The 25,679-nt window shown below is 38.3% G+C and overlaps 1 protein-coding gene across 3 annotated transcripts in view; it reads left to right on the top strand.

The window, feature by feature from the left end:
- The window catches only part of TSPAN9 (tetraspanin 9), a 157,525-nt gene that overhangs the window by 48,294 nt on the left and 83,552 nt on the right, over window positions 1-25,679 (top strand). For 2 of the 3 annotated variants that reach the window (XM_061472229.1, XM_061472228.1), the window contains exon 2: window positions 10,471-10,550. In XM_061472229.1, coding sequence (XP_061328213.1) covers window positions 10,488-10,550 — 63 coding nt within the window. In that variant the 5' untranslated portion in view covers window positions 10,471-10,487. Of the gene's footprint in view, window positions 1-9,586; window positions 10,551-25,679 lie in introns of those variants that run through there. The other variant, XM_061472227.1, reaches the window with a different exon arrangement.

Here is a 25,679-nt window from a genome sequence, read left to right as displayed (position 1 = left end):
GATACTACATACTGTAACTACCGCATACTTACTACACGCTTAAAGAGATCAGAGCAGATTGAATGACACAAGTAGTTTTCCCCTCCAAAACCCACTTTTTTGTCTCTCTTGTCAGATACCACGATGAAGAATTTTTGCCAGGTTCTTAGTTTCTGGCTGCTGATCAAGAGTATCTTGGTTTTCTCATCTCTAAGAGACACTGATGGTATGAATAAACTTTTTCAAAACTCAAGTGAATGTGGGCTTGGCTTTTGGGAAAGAGTCAAACATGCTTGCATCCATTCTTTACACCCCATATTAGGCTCTGAATGCCTGGTATTGCTGCTAGCACGCAAGATTCTTACCAAGTGTAAATGAGTCCTCCTTAATGCAGATAAGGTCATAAAACTGTTTTGCTGTTATGCTTCTGCCTTTACAAAAACTTATTAATATACTGTAGAAAGTTAAGTAGCTTCCACTGTAAATGAGGTATTTGAACTGCTGCATGCGTTTTTGTGGCTTGAGAGACAGGGTCATGTCAAAATGTACTCTGATTCTTTTTCCTTTCCTTTCTTCCTTTGCAATTTTAAATTTCTCACACCCTTGTAATAGCAGCTGACACCGAACACAGAGCTCATGAATAGCAGCACCATTGCATAAACATGCTGGATTATAGCAAGAGATTTACCTTGGTTTCATTTTTACACATGTTCTTGTATCTCATGAAGAATAGATGAGAACCATTTAGCCTCATTCCTGTGAGATGAGCAAGGTGGCTAACATATCTGCCTCCTCTTGGGATTTATATCTGATTATGTTGTTGTTGGCAAAGCAAAAAGCATTAATTGCATGACTGTTACGTTACAGGCGCATCCTATTTTAAATGTTGAAGTTAATCATGTCCCACATTGTTACTACACAACATGCAAGAAGTGAGGATAGATAAGCTTTATTGCAAGAGTAGATGCTCCAATAGGATTGATTTTAGAAATCCAAAGAGCTTCAAGACAGGAAGAAGCCTGTAGACTTTTCTTTGGCTAGATGTGAAAGTTTGTTAGAAGCCGTAGAAAGAGTCCAGCCCAAATCAGCAGGATAAAATGTGGCTGTTAGGCAGTGGTATGATCAGAACTTGAGAAGTGCTGTTAATGGCACTTCAGGTAGGTTTGAGTTCTCTTGAATAATTCAAAAACTGTTTCTCATGAACTTCGGAATGTCTCCCTTGAAAGACCAAAAGAGGTATGTGTGGGAAATTGTTAGGCAATGCAGCTTGTTGCCACAGTTGGTAGACCTTAGGGAGGGTCAGGAGTAGGCTGGGGACTGAATGGCTGTAGAGGCTAGATCCCACCCTTGCTACCAGACATTTCTGCCCTGGGTCACGCTGGGGTCCCAGTGGAAGAAAACCTTGTGCTGTGGCTTGAACTCAACCTACTCTGCTGACATTGTTCAGCTGTAATGCTACTGACTCTGGGCAGGTACTTAATCCATTTGGCAGTTTGAATCTCCTTTATGAAAGCTGTTTATTTTTCACCCAGAGGTGGAATCTGGGATTAAGCAAGTTTTGCTTGAAAATGCTCCTGGTAAAGAGCCATTTGATAACTCTCACTTCTCTGAGGTGTTGGCTCTCCAGTAAGTATAGACAGTCAGGTTGTCTCTTTCAGTGATGTCTTCAGTTGGAGGCTGGGCTGGTGGTGAGTTAATGAAGAAGGGAGCCAAAAAGAATGGTGTAAGTTTGCTGTCCATTGTAGGCTTCTGGGTTTCTGCCAGCTCTGACACAGTGGTTTTAAATGTCCTCATTCATGGAGTCACACCTGTTTATGCTCAAGTGCCAAAAAATGAATATTTTAGCAATGAAGGAATTCACTCAATTGTGAAAGAAATGTGCCTAGAAGTGTTCTTTCATGACATAACTGAGCAGGTTTCAGAGATGTATGCTGCCTTTTAAAAATGTATGCTCACATCATTCTCTTGGTTCTTTCTTCTCATGGAGCCATTTTAAAGTTTTTTTTTTAAATGTATTTGCATTTGTTTTTTTTTTTTTTAAGTTGTATGAGATTTGTTGTTTTTTTTCCTGTTTGTTTTTTTATTTTTGATAAATAAAAAAACTAATACATAGACACCAGCTGTCAGTTAATTCAGAATAGCAGACTGCTGATGAAAAACAGCCTCTTTAGAACAGAGGTCAGAGAATATCCATCTGATTTCGTTCAAGGGACTGACTGGTACACACTGGATATGGTTAGAAGAGCTCTTGCATTTTTGAAGTCTTTCTACACCATCTAAGAAGAAGGGATGCCATCTTGCATGATAGGCAAAAACCTTCTGCTGTTTGCTAGCTTTCTTTAATTTGTAGTCAATATGGAAGACATAAAAATTAAATTGTCATTTAAAGTACAAATGGAAGAGAAACACTCAGATCATGTACCTTACCTCTGCAAAATATAGGTGATAAATAAGAGCCCTTTGCACTTCCTCACCCCTGCTCCCTTTTTTAAGTTTTTAATTCTTAAAGTGTGCTTTTGGATATCTGATTTGTATATTTCATCCCATGGGGCTATCAGGGTTATGATGTTGCTGCCTTCCTGACCATCGTCGACAGCTTTCTACTCCCTTGATCTTTTTTGTTTTCTCTGTGCATGCAGTAAAAAGCACGTCTCTGGATATTCTTTTTTTCGTGTGTTGGGAGGGGACAGCAGTCGGTACTGCACATTTATTTTCATCATTGATTGCTAAGGATTAGTTTGGCTTATGTTAGCCGCTTTAGAAGGAGTCTATGCCTTGAAGATGGGCTTATTGATGATTTTACAGGTAATCAATGTTAACCTCATGCTGCTGTAGTGAGAAAACTCCCTTTCCTTCTACAGGTGCAAATTAAAACTACAAGGGTGTTCCTGTTAGGCTCTGAAATGTTGAACTTTTCAGAGAGTATGTTTTGGATCTGAAATAGAAAAACAGAATAGGAATGAAGAAGAAAGGTCTGATGAATCTGAATGACTTCACTTTCATAAAGGTAAGGTATTGATAGAAACATCTGTTTGGGCGCATTCTGTTCACTGGCCCCTCATATTTTCTATTTTCTCCCACCTGCTAGTGGGAGAAATGGTAAGGGAATTCTTGGACTCTTAAAAAATGTCCAATATAGTTATTCTATTCTAAGCCAGCTATTGATGTCTTGTTTTCTGCCTCTAGTCTGTTGCTTGGGTTGACTTGATCTCCATATATACAATGCCAAGCAGAAAAAGTCTCTGACTTCTAGGGCTTTTCAGATTTCTGGATTTTAGTTCTTAAGGTTGAAAATATCATAGGTTTTCTGTTTTTTATAAAGTTATGGTTTTCTGTTGCTTTGGAAACTCAGGCATTCTTTCTGCTCAGTCTTAAGGCCCTTGAAGGACAAGTGGTATGAAGGTGTGATATAATCACAATTTCTTAGCTTTAGGGCCCATTACTGCACTTTGACCCTCATCTTCCATGTCTCTTGTGCATTAGCATATCATGTGATCATCAGCATCTGATTACAGTGGGTTAAGGTCCCTGATATAGTTTATAACTAATTCCTTTGTGCAATTCTGAGACAGAATCTCATTCTATCTGTAGCGTGTAATCCTAAATGAGAAGTCTTAGCCACACAGGCACTGCAAATGATTTTAAATAGAAATCCCAGGAACTAAATGACTGCGGCATTGGGAAGTCTCATATAAAACAGGATCTTTTTTTCTTGATAATCCATTCAGTGAGGACCAAACTGTTCTTACTGGTTCATGTAAGTATAAACTGGTAAGAACTGAGGCTATTAAAAGAGATTTTACCCCCTTTTTTTAACCTCTTTGCCTTAGAAGGGCAAGGAGCATTACTCATCAGAGGTTACTGTGACCTGTTAGACTAATGCCATTGTGTCAGAGGAAACAGATTAATTCATTCCTTTTACAGTAACTGTTTCAAGAAAGATCGCTTTTCTGTGAGAATTCAGGATTGGTTAAGGTGGATATTAGGTCAAGATGGCTAGACACTCAGTTCCCATGTCTGTAAGAACAGATCCTTTTCTCATAGATCTCAGGAGTGCTCCATCACGTTTCCTGCATCCTGGAGTGCTGTCCCACTTCTGTCTCCCTGCCAGGCCTCTATTTCTTCAGTCATGGCAATGCTAGGTGGAGTCCCAGAATATGGAGCCCAGGCCCTAAGGCCTATCTGGGTGTCTCTATTTTACTTCCAACTTACGTTATATGCACATTTACCTGACCAAGGTCCTTTTACATGGTGTCTGGAGATGGCTTTCTTCTGCAGGTGGAGCTGAGGGTCAGATGGTGCCCACTGGATGCTCTTAGGCCTACTACATGGTAAAGAGAGAAGAGCATGAGCTAGTCTCTGTCTTCTGTCACAAAACATTAGAAGAGAATACTAATCAGATCTCAGGCACCAGCAGTAAGTCTGTTTCTTAATGAATCCATTCTACCCCTCCATCATCTATGTTCATCAAGTGCTCAAGCAAATGGTGATTTTCTCAAGGTATTAGAAATGGCTGTTATTCACACTAGTAAGGAAACTACTCATTTTTCTCTAAACAATTGCGATTCTTTCTAGTATTTATAACAAGCAAGGTATTCATATACACTTTAAATAACACAGGAAGCTATGATCAGTGACTGGGGACTCCAAAACTGAACTTACAGTAGCTCTGTTGGTTTCTAATGGAAGACTTTTCCTGTTGGAAAGTGAGTGTGTCAGAGGTAAAATATAGCTTGGGATATTTGGTTCTGAAAAACTCATCTACCATACAAAGTTGTCCATGAAACCTATCTTGTTTCTGTCCAATCCCATGATGGGCAGAATGCTTTGGATTTACAAGATGCAAGCTGAGAGTTTGGAAGGAAGGCCCCAGCATGTAGGTTAGAACCTTAAGAGCACCCAGATTTTTGGTTACAAATCCTGGAGCCTTGGGAGCCCTGGGAGCTCCAGGTATTTTGACTTGCTCGAGGGTAGGCTTTTTCTTGCAGAACCAGGAGCATGAAAGTCTGAGAACTCCATGGTTTCATCTCTTATATTAATTTCAGTTCTATTTTTTTGAACATTCTTTTCCCTTTGAGCTATTCCAAAATCAGTTGTGTGGGGTGTTTTTTTTAAGTCTGAGTTTTAATCTGTATACAACTGTATGCCAGAGTTACAAGCTATTCTTTGCAACTCTTGTTCCATATCTCCTTCTCATGGCCTTCCAGGGTTTGGAGCAGTGACTGGAAAGATATAGTCACTGAGTTTATACTTAGCAGTCTGGGCTCTTTGTCTGATTAGTGTACCCTGAGGAAGGTTTGTATAATTGAGTTCTTGGTTAATATCATTCAAAAGAAAAGAATGAGTTTAAGAACCATGTCCCTTGAACACTTGATAGTGTGCATTTGTTTGGCTCTCTGCAGGGCTCAGTATTGTCCTGAACTCATGTGGCAGGGTTACTAAAACTCATGATTTCTGAAAGCAATTAATTTGAGAATGGCCTCACCTAGTATTTAGCTGAGGCTACGTGAGGCACAGATTTGGTTTGCTTCTCTGCTAGCAATTTCGTATTCATCCTCAGCAAATGTCTCAGTCCTCAAGTTCCCCGTATTTAAAATGGTAACAGTAGCACTATCCTACATAATAGAAATTGCACGGTAAAATATATAATAAGTTGTAAAATGGCTCGTATATTGTAGTGATTGGATTTTTTTTCCTTTTTTAAAAAACTCTTAGAGTTTCATATTTCATGTTCAGGAATCATAGGGGAACATAAAAAAGCCTAAGATATTTTTGCTCAGCCTTCAGTGTTTCTTCCTGTTCTTGCGTGCTATAGTCCTTCTACCTCTCACCGGATCAGCGAGATCATTTAAAGGGGACGTCTTGTAAAATGATTTGGAACATTTACAAGGGGAAAATAAGTACAATTTTTATATACTACTGAAATACATTTTATATCTGTATTATATCCGTATAAATACATGGTTATAAATATGTGTATAGACTTGGTCAGGTTTTGCTCTGTTTTGCAGCATGGCTCCACAAGACAGTTGTGCAAAAACAACTGAACAGAGAAACAAGCAGAGGGGTTCAGAAGCACTGTGGCTGGGCATAGTTGGCTCTGAAGTTCTGCTGAGATAAAACTAAGGGCTAAGAAAAATATTAACTATTTTGTGACTTCCAATAAAAAATTAAGTTACTGGCTCTGTATTTTGAGGGCTGTGGTGTACTGTTCCCAGAAGGGAACCAAAGAAATCAGTTTTTATATGTTTAGGCCTTATTACTAATATCCTTCCTTTCCATTTTTCTGCTACACCCATTGTGACATCCATTTTCACACCTAGTATCTGAAAGTGGCCTAAATTCTGGCTCTTAATACTTGGCTGAGCCTTTCAGATGCAATGGACTGATGTTCATTACCTTGTCCCAGGCATTTGTGTGCAGGACTGAAATGATTTTCTTGATGTGGATACATCTTTCAGATGCAAAATTCTGTGATTCAGTAATCTAAGATTAATGAAGTACAGGGTGAGCTTTTGAATGTTTTTCATACCCTAATTACTTAACAGGTGAGATCTGTAATGAAGCAAAATGCTTTTGTTCTTGTGTTGAGGTTACACTGTCAAGTGGGACCCCTGTAAGGTGCTCTTGAATGGCCTTGCAGCATCACGTACCACTGAAGTCTTGGATGAGAGGCAGGGTTAAGTGCAATGGCTAGTCAAAATACAGCTGGATGAACTGGATACAGCTTTTTCACTGCTTATTATTTTCAACAAATAAGCAGTCCTGTGTGATTTATTAACTGAGCTGTATTAATACTGAGTTAGAGTTCCAGCGGGAGGAAATGACATCTAATCTGTAAAAGTTGCTCCATGGCCACAAATTCAAGTGGCGGAAGGTTACCAAAGCTTGTAAAGTCTCCCTGGTGGCAATAACATAACTGTGAGAGGGTCATGTGTTTCCTCTGTACACAGTGAGAGGGGACGCTGAACTGGAATCATGTTTGCCTGCTTCTTAATGCTCAGGCTCGTATTTTGAAGCTATTGGCTTCAGGCTCCAGCTTATGTGTCTGGTTGGTTGGTCTGAAGTATAAGCTATGATGTAGACCAGTCATGGAGAACTATTAATGAAGATGCGTTACAAGCAATGGCAAAGAAAACTAATCTTTTGTAGTATGTGAAGGCATAAACAGAAAGCTGGAAAAAACCTCAATAAGGTCTGATAATGAAAACTTGAAAAATAAAGCTTGGAAGGACAGGGGACAGTTGTGTTGCCTTTTTTTTTTCTTTTTTTTTTTTTTTAACCACTGATGGAAATGTTTACACTATTTACAAACTCTGACTGAATTTGTGGAGACTTTTTGTTTATTACAAAAGACTATATACAAGGGGGAATGGGTTTAAACTTAAACAGGGAAGTTTAGATTAGATATAAGGAAGGAGTTCTTTATTGTGGGGGTGGTGAGGCACTGGAATGGGTTGCCCGAGGAAGCTGTGAATGCTCCATCCCTGGCGGTACTGGACAGAGCCTTGGGTGACATGTTTTAGTGTGAGGTGTCCCTGCCCAAGGCAGGGGGTTGGAACCAGATGATCTGAAGGTCCTTTCCAGCCCTAACTATTCTATGATTCTATTTCAGGTTTTTATCCTTGAGAAGGGCAGATTAATTATTATTGTCATGAAACTTCGTAAAGGAAATTAAGGCAGATATTTGTATTGCAGTAGTTTTCACAAGCACACAGCTTTTTTCTTTTTTTCTTTTTTTCAGTTTGCTGTAGCTATTCTACATCAGAGTAAACTTTATAGCAAACACATTGGTGCAACAGGAAAAAATGCTTTCAAATGCTTGAACGTTCTTATAATTATTTGTCAGAGAGCTCAATTTTGTGTGATTAGGTAAAAACCACTGAAAGTATCTAACTGCAGTGTACGGTTGCAGTGGCACAACTTTACTCTTGCCAGTTAGTGAATTGCAAACAGAAGAATTTTTTCAGACTTCTAAAACTGTACGTGGGCATTTGCCTTGTGTTTGAATACCCTGCATGCTCCAGTGTCCGAGACAGGTATCTGGCTGTGGCCTACAAGTCTTTTCCAAGTTTCTTTATGAGAAAGTTGGTTCTTGATGACTGCTTACATTGAAGTTTGTGCACCATAGATTTGTGTAGAAATGCTCCACTCTACTTTGTTGACTGCTAATTTCTCTTTTTTTTTTTTTTTACTGGTGTATTTTGTGTGTGGCTTTTACGACTGCTATCATACACACTGCTGAGTGGTCGTCTTGCAGTTGCCTTTCTGATGGATGCATTTGATGCAGGCGGTTCTGAAATTACTTTTGAAAAGCGAAGTGAACAAACACTGTTGATTCAGACTTGGGCCTGCCTATTGTTAATATATTATTATATTATAAAGTAGAAGAGAAGAGAGATAGATACAACATGTACAAATATTTCATGGCAGGAAGGACTTTATGATGGAGGGATCTTTTCCTGTCAAGAAAGGTACAGCACTGTTTTAAGGTGTTGATTCTAATGTTGTTATATGAAAACTACAGAATTTTAAGGGGCTTTTGGACATAGTTACCTAAGGTTAAATAAATCTTATATTATCTTTTCTCAAAGATACCTGATAAAACAATTAACAATGCATTATAATGTGCATGTGAAAGGGTCAGTTGAAAATTGTGCATAAGTTTTGCTTTTCCTGATAGCCACATTTCTTTCATAGTGGTCTCCTAATATTGTTTTTTAATCTACAAAAAAAATGAATAACCTGCATTTTAAATCTGCTGTATCCCTTTGCAGCATCGGTGCTCAACTTTTGTGCTTATGACAAAATGATGAATTTGGAAGCACCAGGCATGACTTGAAGTATTTCTTTTCCCTCCCTCTAGGCACTTGCACACAGGTATATGTGGACAGTTGTGCCTTCTCCGTTTCAGAGTCCTAGCAAGCATGTTGTGCTACTATCTGGAAAAGAAATGTCGTGTTTGAGTTAGTGTTTCTAATGCACAGACTACCTGTGATGTAAGATGGCTTATTGCCATACATGGGAACGACCTCTGACATAACTAGTTACATAGAATGGGAATAGCTGCAGGTTCAGATATCCTTATATTTCAAGAGTTTTAAGAATTGATCCATGACCCCATAAGAGACAGCAGCTCTGCTTTTCTGGTTGTGGTTAATTACATCAGAGTTGATGGTGTCACATTAGGTGCATGTGTAACTGAGACATGTGCCTTTTTCAGTGTGTCCTGGGTGCTAATCTATTGCCGTTCCTTGTCCCGTAGCATTTGTTTAAGCCAGAAAAAAATGTAAGTCACTGTTAATTTAATGAGTCAGGGAGAGGTTAGCACCTGCCTGTCTAATCCACACTTTTCCAGTATTTTATTGGATTAAAGGAGTATCAGTACCTCACAGTCCTTGCTCATAAACAGCTAAACAGTACTTGACATTTAAAGAGATTTTCTGTTGTGCACTTGTATAGTCAAGAGTAATTCTAATCCTATTAAAGATATTATGTCATGGAGGCGTGCCCTGCGGGAGAAGGCTGCTGCTAACTGGTCCAATGGAAAGCAAAGGGGAGGGGCAAGCAGGAGGGTGGATTTATTACTCGATACTTAGGTCAGGGATTTCTGTGGGAAATGCCCAGTGGTTGCAGTTGCTGATGATTTCACGGCAACAGCACTGAAACATAGAGTGCTGTCTGATAGCTGGTTACTGAATGAGATACTGCAAATGGGTGGAAGGAAAAAAGACAGCATGTGAGAGAGAGAGTCAGACACAGAGAGGGAAGCTGAGAGCAAGGAAAGTGCTCTGGCTGGAGGAGTCTCCCAGGTGTACTGCAGAAGCTTTTTGGAAATGGATGCAAGGACCATCTGCTGCCTATAGATTAGAGGGCTGTAGATTAAGAGTGGAAAGAGCTTATGGCTCTTTTGAATAAAAATCAAAGTTCTGCATAACTGATTCATCAAGATAAATCATGAGTGTGCTCTTGCATGGGATATTAATGTATAAATCCATGCTACAGATAGACAGAGTGCAGACTACATCGCTATAAAAAATAAAGCCAGCAACGATGCAGTGAATAAATTCTGCAGTGATTATCTGATTTATGTACGAAGAAAAAGCAGCAAAACACAGAGCGCTCTTATCATACTATGGCATTTGCAAGGCAGTGCATTTAATGCTGAGAGATGCTATACATTAAATCTGACAACTGTGAAAAGAGAGATCATGGAGAAGTCAAGTAGTGAGGATTCTTCAATTCACCGGAGTCCATCTTTGGATAGCAAAGACTCAGATTTTGCTAAACCTTCTACCTCAGGGAGGCAGTTTGGTCGAGGTTTTACTGCTGGAGCTTTCTATGGTACAACTGGATCACGTACACAGAGCCACACTGGGCTCGGAACTGGGACCGGCATTGGGACTGGCGTAAAAAGTGACAAATACAGTGCACCCAAAGGCAGCAAATACGTGGTCTTTTACCTGGATCTATCCTTTGTTTTCCTTTTAGAATTTAAGAAGTGCAACATGGCAAGAGGCTGCCTGTGTTGTTTGAAATACATGATGTTCCTTTTCAATTTAATATTTTGGGTGAGTACTGCCTTTTCAGTTCCCTTCATTTGTTAGTGTGTCCTGTACTGCTGCATTATGTGTACAGTGCATCTTTGAAGCAGTACTGTAACTCCCCCCCTCCACTCCATTTCTCTCATACCTGCTTTGAATATTTTCAGTGTTAAACTTGTGTCTGTTAGGAAAATGTACATGCTTTCTATGTATTTATTACTACCTGATTACTGTAGTTTGGCTACTAATTCCTCAAACTTGCTGTTCTAAAATGTATTTTGAACTAGATTATCTAAGAAAGGGCAGAATTGTTCCCCTCCAAGGAAGAGCACAATTACTGTAGCATTAAGATCCTGCAGTGGCAGGATTTTTGCATTCTGTTGTAATACATTGTGTTGCATTAAGCTGCAGGTTAATTTAAATTTTAAGTGCATTCTCATTGTCATCATATATCTTATTTGTTTTTTGTAAACTTCATTTGACAAACTGCTTTTGCCTTTGGAGAAAGTTCTGTCACATTTCTCCAGTTAAAAAAACAAAACCAAAAAAAAAAAACCCACAAAAAACCCCACCAAACCAAACAAAACATGAAAGCATGTATGTTTGAAACTCTAAAGATATCAGCATAAATGTGAGATGACTGGAATGGTGAATTAGTCTGAATTCAGTTTCAGCTGCAGTTGTTCACATGGGTGTGTGAAGTTAGAGACTTGCACTTGCTTGTGAGGGATCAAAATTGATTTTCCTCCATCAGCCAAAAGGTATGAGGAGTTGTAACAATGCCTCAGCAAGCAAGTTAAAAGCATAATGGCTACTTTGAGCAAAGTATTGTCATGTATATGAAAGGGAGGAAAAGTTAAGTCATCTGGCAGCTGAGCATCCTTAAGTGAATAATATTGTTGAGGAGATCGCAGGCTAATTGAAACACTGAGTATGCATGAATATAGCTCAATATGAAATGGTTTGCTTAGTTTGAGATCAAAGATCACTGCTTTCCTGATGGTTGCAGAGCTTGGGCATTTGAACAAAATCAGTCATGGTCATGATCCAGAAATACGCAGTAAGCTTCATATATAAATTAAAATGCCATCCTTGGATTTAGTTTGGAAAAAGGGGCATTAGCAGTCTAGTTCAGATGTCTGCCTCTGGTGCAGAGAGATCATTGTTCAAATTAGGAGTCTTACTAGCAGCTTCTTTGTTTATCTTGACCCACTTACTGAAATAACCTTTAAGAGCATGAGTTAATGGGAGATTCGGTACTCATGCGACAGCGAGATTTTTCAGTAATAGACTTAAATGCTACAATCACTGAACTTGCAGGTGTCTTACTTAAATAGGAAAGTAGAAATATCACTGAAGAATATGTGATTGAAGCTCATTTGTGATTTTTTTTTCTTTATTTTTTGCTGTACCAGAAAGTTGCCTTAACTATTTCTAGAAGAACTCACTTTGAACACACTGGATTTGTATCAAATTGGTGCATTACTTTGACATTTTGGAAGTATTTTTTTCATATGCTGTATGTTGTGATTAGCTTTGGAACAGCTTTTATCTGATTACTCATGTCCTCTGTGATCAGTCATTAAGTATCTCTTACCCTTCACCTCCTTAGTGACAATGTCTTTCTTTGCTTTTATCTCCCTCCCAGTCAGCAATTTTCTTGACTGTGCATCAGACCTTCAGAGTCTGGTTTTCCATTCCTTGAACTTGCAAAAATGCTTCAGACCTCATCTGTGTGCTCATCTCTGTCTGCTCAGGTCCCGCTGGACTTTACACAAGCACGTTGCTTCTTAGGTTAAAACTAGCCTACCATCTGGAACAGTTCTCTAGTGCCCAGTGCTTCTTGAACTCTTACCTCTTAAGCCACTTTGCACCTTCCACACCATGTCTTTTGTCGTGAGGATTATATGACTTTTCTTTCTGTTATTAACCTTTATCACCACATCTCTAATATTCTAATAACGCTTTTTATATGAAGCAGGCTATACAGAATGAAAATGATACTGTGAAATAGTGAATCTGAGAGATTACAGAAAAATCCTAAATGCAAGATGTCAGGTACTTTTCAAAGAAATTTGATCCACCAGGCATGTTTAAATCGTTCAGAAGTTCCCCTTTCTTCGCTTTAGCTGGCTTATACTCAATTTTGCAAGACAGTCTTGATGTTCCCATGCATTCTGACAGGGGACTGTAGTCTTGCTAAATTCTTATTATTTTTTTTTAAAACCAGGCTATTTTATTTTCTTGAGCCATTCAAATGAATAACATTATCACCTCTTTTTACTCATGGAAACTCGAGCTAGAATGAAGCACACTTACAGGCAGGTGTTTTGTGGTTTGCCGCCTCTGGCTTCGTAACTGTAATCTACATTAGTTCTGCTATGGTTGAACTAGAAACACATTTTGGATGTTTGGCTCTGTATGTGCTCCTTGCTGACACTGTGCATTTGCAGTATCTCTCACTCCTGCCCTGAGGTCTTCTGCTAACCCTGCCCTGGGCTCCACACACAGCTCTTGCCAGTGCCTTCTACTCTTACTCTGTCCTGAGTACTCCCTGCTATTTCAGTCCTGTATTTCTTCTTAACCAGTTTTTCCCATTCTCAGGTTTGCCTCTTCTCATTGCTTTCTTCTGAATTTTTGTTAAGAAACCCATGTCCGAAAACACGAACTTGTGGCCTGCTCTTGAGCAGTAACATTTTTTGTAATGCAAAGTGATTTATTTTTAAAAAGAGAAGGCTCTTTTTAAGCATGAAATTTTCTGAAACTGTAAATTCAAAGCAGAATGGGACTCCTGCTCTTCAAGAGGCAAGGAGACCACTGCCACACTGTTACCTTCTGACAAAGGCAAGAAGCGTTTTGTTTTGTTTTACACCAGAACTGGTTTAGGCAACTGGAAACAGAGGTGGCAAAACTGTCTTTCAAGGAGCCTTTAAACAGGTGCCAGTCTAGCAGCTGTACAACTGCAATAGGCAATCTGGTTGACCAGCTTTGCTTTTCACAAAGCTATATTGTTCTGAGCCTGCGATATGGTTGTTCTGCCATAGTAAAACAGTGTTTGTGAGATGCTTCCTCTGAAAATAAAGACAGGTAGTATCCTTTGGCATCCCCAAAAGCTGGGCATTATTGTATTGAACAGTTCTTAGTGTTGGCCCAAAGAAAAATGCTCTTCTGTAGAAAAAGATGAATCCTTTTCCATTATTTGCTTCTTGATGCAGAGAAAAAGGCTGGAACCTAATCTGTCCCTGATGGGGCAGTGAGCCCCATGCTTTCAGCCTGGTAGCCAGCTTATATATATTTAAAGACCGATTACATATGTATCTGATATATTATACATATTATTTTAATATAGGATATATAAATTCTAATTTATATGTATACACACATATACACACATGTATGTTTGAAGGTGATGGAGAAGTGCAGTGGTTAGTAGATTCTCTCTGTTGTTATGTAGCAAATATATTGTTGCTGTGATTACTGTGATAAAGAGGTGGTGCATTGTTTCTGCCCAGCAAGAATTCAGCTTCTGTGAATTAGGTCAACGACAACAAAATACAGTTTTTAAAAAATTAGTAGCATGTATATTAGTTATTGTGGAAGAATTGCATATGAGTTCTGCAAAGCGAATTGATCTAAGCAGGGCCCAGCGGTAAGTTGAAATAGAAGGTGTTTCTAAAGCATATCACTAAGAGCTTCAGGTATTTCTCTGTGGCCCTCTGATCCTTAGTTGTCTTGGCCATCTGGCATTGCTTTCTTTGAGAGATTAGGAAAGTCTGAGCTGAGGGTTAAGGAAGCTTATAGTATTTAATTGTATGGCTAGGATGATGAATTACACTGAATTCATCCTAAGTGCATAATACGTTTTGCAAAGAACTAGGTAACTATCAATGTTAGTTGATTTAGTTTACCTTCAAGAATATTTATGTGCAAACATGTGGAGATTGCAAAGTAGATAATATAGCTCTGCAGAAGAAATAAAATACTAATTTTTGCCTCTAGAGATAGCAGGTTAATTGTCAAAAAGGTAATCACCAAATATAAACATAAGGGCTTATGTCTTTCTAGGGTAGGTTTTACTTAATTGTTTTATAAGAGAAAAGGATCACAATAATTATTGTCACAAACTATATCAGAAAATCTTACTGGCTATAAAATGGAAATTTTATAAAATGTAAATTTTTAAAAGAAATTTCACTCATGAAATGAGAATTTCATAGGATCGTAAAAGGGAAATTTTGAAGTGACAGGAATAAGTTATCAAAACTTGAGTAGAGAATTTTACAAGTAGATGGTGGTCATGGTTAAATTTAACTAAGGTTAATGAATTGACATACAGTGGAGCATTCATAATACACATCTTGTTAGATTTTGGCATTGCTTAACTTTAATATAAAATGCATTTTGTTAAGAGGAATATATGACAGGATTATTAAACCTCTCATCTTCTGTGTTTCAGGAAGAGGCTTTCCTTATTTTAGGTCAAGAAGATCCTTAATGTGGTTTATTTGTTAAATCGTTTATATTTGAAATACTACCAAAAAAAAAATCTGATATGAATAATCCGTATTTATTAATGGTATGATTAGAAGCAGACGTTTTTGTTTATCTAAGTTAACTGAAGTCAAATTTACAAATTCAGGTATTTAATCTCTAGTTCCAAAGTAAATTTTATAATAGATTGGGAGCACTTTACTTTCACTACAACATAAGGCTGTAAGGGAAAAAGATGGGCTGGAAACCTGCTAGTTCAGAAGTAGCAGCAGAAAGTCAAATATAGCAAATTTTTTTACTAATAATCTGTTATTAAAAAATAATGGATAAAGTCTGTTGCTCCTAAAGAAGATTTTTCTGCAATAACAATTTGTCTAATTTAATCTTACAGAGGGAGTAATAAGTATTTTTTCCTGTAAATTAAAAACAACGTTGTGTGTTTATCAGAGTGCATAAAGGGAGTTGTACAGCAGCTGTGCAGGTCACTTTTTAGTAAAGACTTGATCAGACTGAAAGAAAGACAGCATATCCATTCTCTGGGTCTGGCTGCTGTAAAACAGCTAAGAATTTTAGAATGTTTTATATAAGATAAGCCATATTTATTTATACCGCACTGGAACATATACTGTAGTGCACTCTTTAGTTTGAAGTACAAAGTTTTAATGCTTAACCGAACCTGTTGGACAGACAATGAAGTGTTGTGAAGAGGCTTTGTCCCTGTGAATGACTGAAAGTTAAATATCTGAGGGTTAAGAGGGGTGGACAGTTTGTCCCTGAGATGAGAACAAAATTACTAAGTAGAGACAGCTTAGAATAGGAAGCACATTCAAATTCTCTTTTTTATTGTCCTCCTCCTGGCTGCATTATCTGATATTTCCCATTTTCTGACAGAAACCCTAATGACTGGGGTGACCATGGGATGTGATCTCTTGATATAATAGCAATATTTACTTCTGTTGTATTTTGACTTTAATGACATAAACCAGCAGTGAGGTCAAAGTTGTGATGCAATCCTGTGAAAGTAAGGCTATTCAAACCAAATCAACCAACAAACAAAATGCCAACCAACCACCCACCCCTGCTCAACTAACCAACCTTTTAGCATGTCAGTGTTTTGTTTGGGAGTAGAAGGAAAGGTAATATTTAGTTCAAAGAAAGTGATAGCCTAATGAATATGATGTGAGTAAAGTCCATTTTAAAACCTGTGTGATGACATTATAGAATATTCAAACATTACTTGAGGCCTGAGACTAGGTTTACTTTAAAATAGCAAGGTTTGCTTCGGAGCTGAGTTAGACTGGTTAATCCAGGTGGTGAAGGCCACATAACTAGTTTTAGGGTCTAAGATGTTTCAACTTGATATGGAAGACATCTGATATGGCATTTTTCACAGCATTCCTCTCACTAACTGCTCTTTGCTAACACCGTATTATAATCTATGCAGTTTGTGGGGGAGGGGAGATGTTGACTTATTTTGATATTATTATTATTATTTTTTATTATTTTTGCTTTCCTTCAGTGTGTGTTTTTACTGTAGCTGTAGGTAGGCGTGAAAGCCATTTGTTTGTGTTATTTTGAATAAATAATGAGTTGATTGATGACTAAAAAAGCAGGTATGTTTTATTCATCTCTTGTAATGTAGCCTGCTGGACGTAGTTTAATTATTTGTAAATGAAGAGGGACGTAGTAATTGAATGTGAGAAGTGGAATAAGAATTTCAAATTGGAAAACAAATTACTTCTCTCCAGCACTCCCTGCCCCTCCATATTCCTAGAGTTAAACCTTTTTTTTAACCATACAACTCAGGTTCTATTCCTCGTATCTTTCAGCTGTCTTACCTGAAGCAACTTTCTTCAGCCTTCTGTGTCTCAATCCCCCTAACTTTTCAAACAGTGCTGGTACCAGCTTTTATAAAGTGATGGCTATAATCATGGGGTACAATTATGTTAACTTTGAATAAGCTTTATAACAGTAATGTTTCTTACTTACCTATGGCCTCTTAGACCCATGCAGAACATTTCATTAAGCTGTTTGACTGTGCCTTGGTTGGCATGCGGCCTTTTTGTCTGTTCCTGCTACTTTCCAGGTAAGTTAAGTCTGCAAGAAGCTGATCCAAAGGGATATAATCTTCCCCATCTGAGTAGAGGATGAGCTTGTAAGTCCATTATGTGGCTGTCCAAGGAGGTATTTAATTTTCTTATTTAAATGCTGCTGACACAGAAAAGGACCTGGGTAGAAAAGATGAGAGGATGCTAGTCAAATTGTGGAAAATAGAGTTCACTTAATTTTTGCTGTGCAGAAAATAAGAATGTTCCTCCCAGGTCACCGCAGATAAGACGGTATATTATACATTATATACATTATATGTTTATATAATTATTAATATGTTTACCCCGTGTAATTTGTAAAGTTACCTAACCTTTTGGCAAGTCATGGAAACTGTGAATCAAAGGAGGAATTCTGCTATATATCTTGTGCTTTGCTTTAAGTATCTTGCAGAAATAAGTAAGCCGCATCTTCCAAACAAGGTAAAGGAACCTAGTATGGCTGTAGGTGTGTTATTAAAGAGTGAATGTTTACGGAAAATGTTGGGGACTTGTCACAAAAAAAAGGTTTAAATACCACTTTACAGAAATGACTGCAGGCACTGAATTCAGAGCATTTTCTTAACTTTCTGAAATGAATTAGTGTTAAATCAGCTCACATCTCCATTCAGCTCAGTCCCTTACTGCTTAGGAATAACTTAAGTTGCTGACTTTATTCAGCAGAGATAATTGGACATCCAAGTGTTTGGAAATTTGGCTGGAATGATCGTTCTTCTTTTGTCTTGCTTTCCTTGAGCTGGGCCAAAGATTACATGGCTGTCCAAACCTTTTTCATTTAACTGCTCCATTCAGTGGAGCAGGATTGTGAATGTTCCTGGGACCTGCTGCCAGTTTGAATTTCAGCTTGTCTGCAGCTTATCTTCAGCAATGTCTCTCAAAACTTGGCAGCATGGCCAATAGCTTTATCACTGCCCAGGTAATGCAGGTAGGGCAAGGTTTTCACAGGGTTACAATACATCCAGACAATGTTTGTTGTTGTCCTTAAGGTATAACCAAGTCCCTACAATCTCAGGAACTAATTGGAACCCATCTTTTAACTGTTTAGTGTCACAATTAACATGCTGGCTCTCTTATATCTCACCCAGAGCCCCTGTGCTGTGTGGGAACACATAGGTGCTGGTTACCTCTTGTATACCTTGGAAGGGGGTGCAAGCTGAAGCACAGAATGACTAGCCTGCCATTTCTTTTATTTCTTCCTTTGCTTTCTTGTATTTGCTGTGTTTTTGTTTATAAATAGAGTAAATGAGAATTAACTCCTCAGAGTCAAAATAATCAGTAATGTTTGCAAATACCACTTCTGTTTTAGCAGGGAAGAAATTCTGTACCCATGGATACTTCTTGAATCTACTTGGTCCTCTTTGTAAGCTGCATTTGGTACTCCTGTCCTTTTGCCTGTCTTCTAACTCTCCTGAATGAAAACCCCTTGTCCTGCTTATAATCAATGCATCAGGGATACATAGTTTTGAAAATACATTAAACTAGTGTCTGTATATCTTTATTTCTTTATAACCGTGGCAAGTCATGAGGCATCAGAGATTGAATTTGCATTTTCTTTTATGTCTTTTGTGGAATTCCCCATAATTTTGTTTTATGTGCGTTCTGGTTCAGTACCTACTGCTGTAGGTACAAATTACAGGTCTGCAGTAGGAAATGATCACATTACTGTTGATTCTTAAAAGTGTATGACACATATTAAGAGTTGTTGCAAGGAATTAAAACCAGCAGAAACTCGTATGCTAATAGTTTGTTTCTTACAGATTATTGATTTTAAGGACTTGTGACTGATGAGGTTTGGGGGCTTTTTTGTTACTAAAATAAGTAGGTTTTAATGGCTTTTAATTATTTTTTTTTCATGGTGAAGAAGATGAAGCAAGACAGTCATGACTGTGAATGAAGATAAGATTATGAACAGATGACCAAAAGCCGTAGGGATTCATCAGCTTAATGAATTACCAGTCATTAGCAGAGATGCATTAGTTGCTGTGTACATGTTTCTACCATGCTGCACATGTGATGCAAGGCATGTTAACTTAAACCACGCAGTTTACTCTGCAAATAATGTGTATGATGATTAACAGTGGAAGCAGTTAACTTGGAGGAATTCTGTCATATACAATCACTGCTCTATACTGCAGCAGAAAATCACTGAGTCTGAAATGATGCAAAAATGAAGCAGAGGGAAAAGAATCGGCACTGTATTATTCAATCAAATTTTCTCGCTTAGTTTGCTGTCATAGAAAACAGGATGTTACTAGAAAGGCTACTTCTGAATATGAGGTTTGTTCTTTCAGATTTCTTGATTCATGTGTTAAGCACACTTTTCTTTAAATGATGCTTCTGAATACTTAATAGCTCTGTCACTGCTGAATAGCATAGCTTCTTCACAAGGCTCGTTTCTTCCTCTGTATTGTCTTGGAGAGTCTCCAGCCAGTTCTGATGTTAAGCAGGGAAGAGATATGTCTTTCAGTGGATTGTAATTCTAAAATATAAACATCTCATTTGTCTCATTTCATAGTAGTTTGAAACTAAATTGGTGGTTAAGAGTCTTACTTTCCTGTACTTCTGTGTCCTGTTCTGTCCTGCACCTGACCCACTACTTTCTTCTGCAGTGTCCCCTTGATGGAAAGACAGTTAAATATGAAGGGAGAGAAAAAAAAAGGGTAATAAACTTTATGTTCTCAGTTGCTCTTTCCTTAGAGTTGTGATTGCCCTGTCATCTCTCTTTTTCACTGCTCTAAGGAACTGACATTACATCTGTGGCCAGAATTCCAGAGTGCCTTAGGAACTCTTAATATATTTATCCTCCTGACACCTTGTAAGTATGGGCTGTGCTTTTATTTTCCTAATACAGATGGAAAGCTGAGCCACCAAACCAAATAGAATGTCTGCGGTGGAGCATAGGGTAGAAGGTTGAGAACTACTGGAGACCAGAACTAGGAAGTTCAGTTCAGTGTAGTTCAGCAGGTAGGCTTGTGTTGACTTTGCCTGCATTGCCCATGAGCCCAGAAACCTGATCATCTATTTTGAGCTTGGGTGTCTTTGCAGCTGTCTTCCCTCCACTTTCATTTCCAGATTAGCTTGGGTAGAGACACCTTAAATCTGACTATATCCATGGTGTAGATATGTCCTACTAAGGGACTTGTACAAAGTTAAACTGAAATTGAATCTGGATCTCTAAAGTGTCTTAAGCAACAGACCATCTGTTATGTGCTATGCTTTGTGACAGGACTTGATGTAGGCAAGCCGCCTATAAACTCGACATACTTGTGCAGCATGGTCCATGGGCACAAAGCTCTTTCCAGATTTAGGATCTGTAGATCACCCTTTTATTTGGCTGTGTACTCCAGAGGTTTAGTATGTCACTGACTTCCAGAAGCACATGGAAGATTTTAAGTTTTCTCATGACATATAACATAAATCCTAAACCTCCCCCACACTTGCAAAGGGTCACTGAGAAAACTGAAGTTCTCTTCTTGAGACTCTCCTGACAGTCAAGATGAACAGTTTACTATGGGATGGTTTTTTTTGCCTTTTTTTAAAAAAAAAAAAAATGACACCAGGCCAGCTAATAAAATAATTCTGTAAATGATAAATAAATAAACCAATGCTGTATTTAATACTTACAGAAGGTAGAGATAAGAAGAGAAAAAACTTCCTGTTGCATGTCTCTCAGTAACAAATCCTCTTACTTTCCATACTCCTCAAGCCATATGTTTGTCTTCTACTGTCAGGTAACGTCTAATGACTTTTTCAGCGTGGGGAATGTAAAAAGGCCTCTCTGGTGGGATCTTTTTTTCCAGTGTCAGCATCTGGGAGGATGATTGGTTTACGTCTTTCAGTGCAACACTGGTTTCGTGTCTCATGGGATGTACTTAAAAATGCAGATAGGTAGTGTTTTCTTTAATCCTGTTTTGTTATTTTTGTGCGTTTAGGGGGTTTTTTAGCTGTTATCGAAGTGCTCATCAAAGTGACCTGTGGAGGTGGCTACAATGTATGACCTTAGTGTGATAGAGTTATCTTTTACTTTGACAGGTTGGAATCCCATTTTCTTGGGGATTTAAACACTTTCTTTAGGTAGAAATGGAAGCTGGCCCTATTGTTAGGTTTTCTCCTTGTTTTGTTTACTAGCCTGTTCTTCCATTTACAACTTAATTAGAATAAATCATTCTTGTGATTTATGATTTATTAGATGTTAGTGGTAAGGTTTCTATCTGTCATTCTGCTGTGAGCAATTTAAATTGATGATCCAAATAAACTGTAGTGGGGTTACAAGTTAGGATAGTTAAGACTGCTGTGTTTGACTTCTACTTGTTTGATTTATCTCCCATTCACGAGGCTCAAGTGTAAAACTGAGTATAATGGATCTGACAAAAAGTTAGCATATCCTGATTTTGAAAGTAGATGATCAAGAATGCTTAATAGACACTAAAGAAATGGAAAAAAAATCATGGAACTCCTTTGAGTTGTTTATCCTGTGGCCTTTATGTTCACTTGTTTATGTATTCTGTGAAAGGGCGCTCCCTTTTAAGCTTGCTGCTTGATAATTACAAAGGATGCTGACAGATACTCTGAAAAACAATGACCTGTCCCCCTTTCTGCTTGTTGTTATTGTTGTTTGGAGGTTTTTTGTGTGGTTTGTTTTTGTTGGGTTTTTGTTTTGTTTTGTTTGCTTGTTTGGGGTTTTAAAATTTATTTTAAATAGAATAGGGCAGAAAAATCAGATAAATTCTAATTTAAAATGAGGTTAGTGCAAAAGTAGTATTTAGCAGTGCTTATCATAGCCTCTGTTTAGATCATAGAACCGTAGAAAAATTCTAGGTTGATAAAAGCCTTTAGAGAACATCTGTTCCAACCTTCTGTTGAAAGCAAGGCCTTAGATTATATTACCCAAGGCACTGTCAAGCTCAACCTTGAGTATTTATAGCAAGAGAGAGTCCACCATTTCTCTTGGTAATCTATTCTAATGTTTAATTGTTCTCAACTCATTCTATTTATACTCATTTTTTCTTATAGCCGCACCAAAAATTTCCCTGAAACAACCTGTGTCCATTGTTTGTCTTGGTGGCATTCTGATAGATGGTCTCCAATTTCTTGAGCTGGGGCGACCAAACCTGGACACAGTAGTCCAAGTATGGTCTAACAAGTGCTGAATAGAGTGAAATAGTCACATTCCTTGATTTGCTGGATGTAGTCTTGCCAATGCAGCCTGGGGCCGGATTTAAATGCTTATGCTAATATTTATAATATCCTGGTGTACTGTGGTGTGGTGTAGCTTTTAAGATCAAGTTTAGAGCAGCACCATGCACAGCACTCTGTATATTAGTGAGATGAAGAGCCTTTATCGTGCGGATATAAATGTTTTCTTCCTCACTTTTGCGTATTTATGCTCATACCACATTGATGAAATTAAACACTTTCATTCTTTTATTGTTTTTCCCTCTGAGAGTGGATCTGACTGCTTTGCCCTTGTAACCTCCTCTGAAGTACACTTCAGCTAAAACAACTCTGCTTCTTTGAGCCATTCAGCAGTTTTTGTAGGCCATCCTGTAACTGTGTCACTGAAATTATACTTAAGTTTTCAGCTCCATCCAGCTTGAATGTACACTTGGCACAAGTGCTGACAAGAGCAAAACCATTGATCTTATCACTCCAGCGTCCAAGCAGCTGCAATGTATTGTTGTGTTCTTTAGTACAGTGTATTGATTTTATGCATTGCTGTATGTGTTATGCTGCTTCACAGTGTTTACCTGAACTGTTGACTGCTTTTTTTCCTTCCGCGGTGCTTTTATTTCTGGTCTGATCAGGACTCCTGCAGTCCAGCTAGTGCTTGTTTCTTCTGTTATGTTTAGTTTCTTTTACAGGGTGTGTATCTCCAAATCATGAGATTTTAGGAATTCATGATTTTTACCAGGACTGGGGGTTGTGGGTTTGTTTTTTAAATTAAAAACCTATTTTTTTTTTTTTTGTATCTGTATTCTCATGTGTGGCATATTTTAAAATGACACTTTATATTTTAGACTGACGTTGAAGGGAGGTCAGGGAACAGCTCAACCTTGAAAACAATGTGTCTGTAGGAGAAATAGTCTGTAGAAATAGAGGTGTTGGGGTTTTTATTTATTGAAGTGCAACTACATAACAACTCTGTGTGTTTCCCAACACTGTATCTGTTCTGACACGTGTCCTAGTTTTAATTCTTTTTCAAGTTCCTGAATGTGCTTTCTTCAGAGGGCTGTGTTAGAGCACAGCAGTGTTTCTTCCAGGATACTTTCTCTTGCTTGTCCTCACAGAAGTAGCTGGGATCCACAGCAGCATGCTTCCACAACATACAGTTTTGGAATGCAGGTTTTTCACTTAAAAGCTTCTGCAGCTGTGTCTGAGCAGTAATAAATGGTTGACATAAACCTCTGGGGACACATTTAAATGGGTGAACTGTTCCCTGTTTGAGCAGTCTTGGGGACTTTTTTCCCCACTGTTTGAATGCTGTGTTATGAGCCTGACCCAATCCTTAGTGACAGCTTGTCAGGCTGATTAATACAGGCTCAGGGGAATAGCTCTTTGCTGTCTGATTGATTCATTTTGCCAATAGAATTCACATTCCTGTACTGTGAATAATAAACAACTGATTTAATGAGTTGCTTGCATGGTATATTCTGATTGGAGCAGCACATACTTTTGAAAAGCTTAAATACTTCCTGAATTTCACAGGCTGAAGATCAGCTGAATTACATGCTTCTCTGATGAATTCAAATTATAAAGTTAAGGATGAATATTCTTCTGTGTGGTATTATTAGACAAATTACCAGAAATTTCACTGATACTTGAATTGCTTTTTCTAATTTTTCTGATTCTTAACCACTGATTTTTCTTTTTCTTTTTTTTTTTCTCTTTCTGTGCTTCCCACCATGGGATGTGTTTCTCATGAAACAGTTAATTCTTTGCAGCATTCCCTGTTCTCTATCTCAAAAGGTGACATACAAAAGGTGGGAAAAAATTGTTCTTCCTTGAGGCTTTCTTTATCTCCTGTATACCTGATGTAGGTATTTCTTGGTGGTATCCCACTTTGTTTTGTAGTTCTGTGTTTAACTCTTCTGTAGGTATTGGCTGTCCCAGTTTCTGCATCTTGGGAGGCTCTCAGGAGCATGAAAGAACAGATAGAATGATGGCACAGCTGGAAGATAGGGGAGTGGAGACAGAGCAATGGAAAGGAGAAAGTATTTATTGTTTGGAACTGGATGGTTTCTGTTTCCTTATTATTCAAGAAGAGCTACTACCACAGATCCTGATTCTGGATCTGTAAAGAGCTCTCCAACAAACATATTCAAGAAGGATGTGCATGAAATTAATATAAAAGGAGGAAAACAACACTGTTGTAATTATATGTTCTCTGACTTGTGGGAGCATATGCATAGAAGTGTTCTTGTCTTTTAAGGCTTTACTGTGTGCATCATAAAGAAATATGAGAAAAATGTGGAGGATAAAAGTGTCCTTCAGTTTTCCTCCTCTGTTCCCCCTAGTCTCTTCCTCCTTTTTTTTTGTTAGAATCCACAGCACACAACTTGTTGCTGCCCCAGATCTAGCTGTACACCTATCTATCTGTTCTGCATTCCCAGCCTTGCTGGTAATAATGTTGTACCTGCCCTTCAGTGGTTCAGAATTTGAGTAACTGAGTAGGGAAATCAAAGATCCTGATGAGATTATGATCAGGTTTCTTAGGAAGAACAGCTGCTGGCTTATATGCTTTCTTTCCCAGCCTTCAGCAGAGAAAGCTGAGTGGGTTCATTTGTACTTGTGTGAGGCACTGCTTTTATAAACCTGATAGCACTGTGCCTGCATGCACACAGTTCTCCAATGTGACTTCAGATTTTTAAGTGGATAATTAGTAGATTTTTCTCTGTTTTATCTTGAAAAAAGCTCAGCACCTTCCAAAGAACCTTCTTTCTACCCTCAACTTACTGAGAAAATATTCTAGAAGCTGTAATTACAATACCACTTTAATGACAGTCTCTGGTATAATTTTTTGCTTCACTGCAGCTTCAGAGAGAGAGTGGGACTTCTTTCATTGCTTCTGCCCCATAGTGTCTCCTACTTCTGTCTGTTTTTCAGATACTGTAACCTGATGTGACATTCATTTCAGCAGTGGCTCTTTTTGCTGCAGTATCAGTGCAGATTTATGTCTGGTCAGTGATGTATTTTCTCAGTAGTCAGCTCAAGGTTATCTGTGTTATAGGATGTGTTGTGGGCAGGTTTAGCAAAGAAAACATTCAAACGCAACAGCATGAGGAGGAAAAAGAGACTATTTGAATTATGGCTGCTTAGGAGTATATAGACTTGAGATCTGCTTTATGGCTAGAATAAGTACAGCAGTGCTGAAACAAAAGGCAGTTTCCAGAACCAGGAACATATGCTTGAAAGGAAAAACTTTAGGAGTACAGAGGTTGTCACAGAAACATGACAGTGTCATCACCATGCTGGATGGACCCTGAATTATTTCCCCCTCCCCCCTTTTCTCTTTATTGTGAGACCCCACCTGGAGTATTTTGTTTGGCTCTGGGGCCCCCAA

The sequence above is a fragment of the Pezoporus flaviventris genome, unplaced genomic scaffold, assembly GCF_033815535.1.
Source record: "Pezoporus flaviventris isolate CSIRO_AGI_PZ_B2104156 unplaced genomic scaffold, CSIRO_AGI_Pfla_v1 ptg000070l, whole genome shotgun sequence".
NCBI classification, from domain to species: Eukaryota; Metazoa; Chordata; class Aves; order Psittaciformes; family Psittacidae; genus Pezoporus; species Pezoporus flaviventris.
This window is presented reverse-complemented; position numbering and strand designations above follow the sequence as displayed.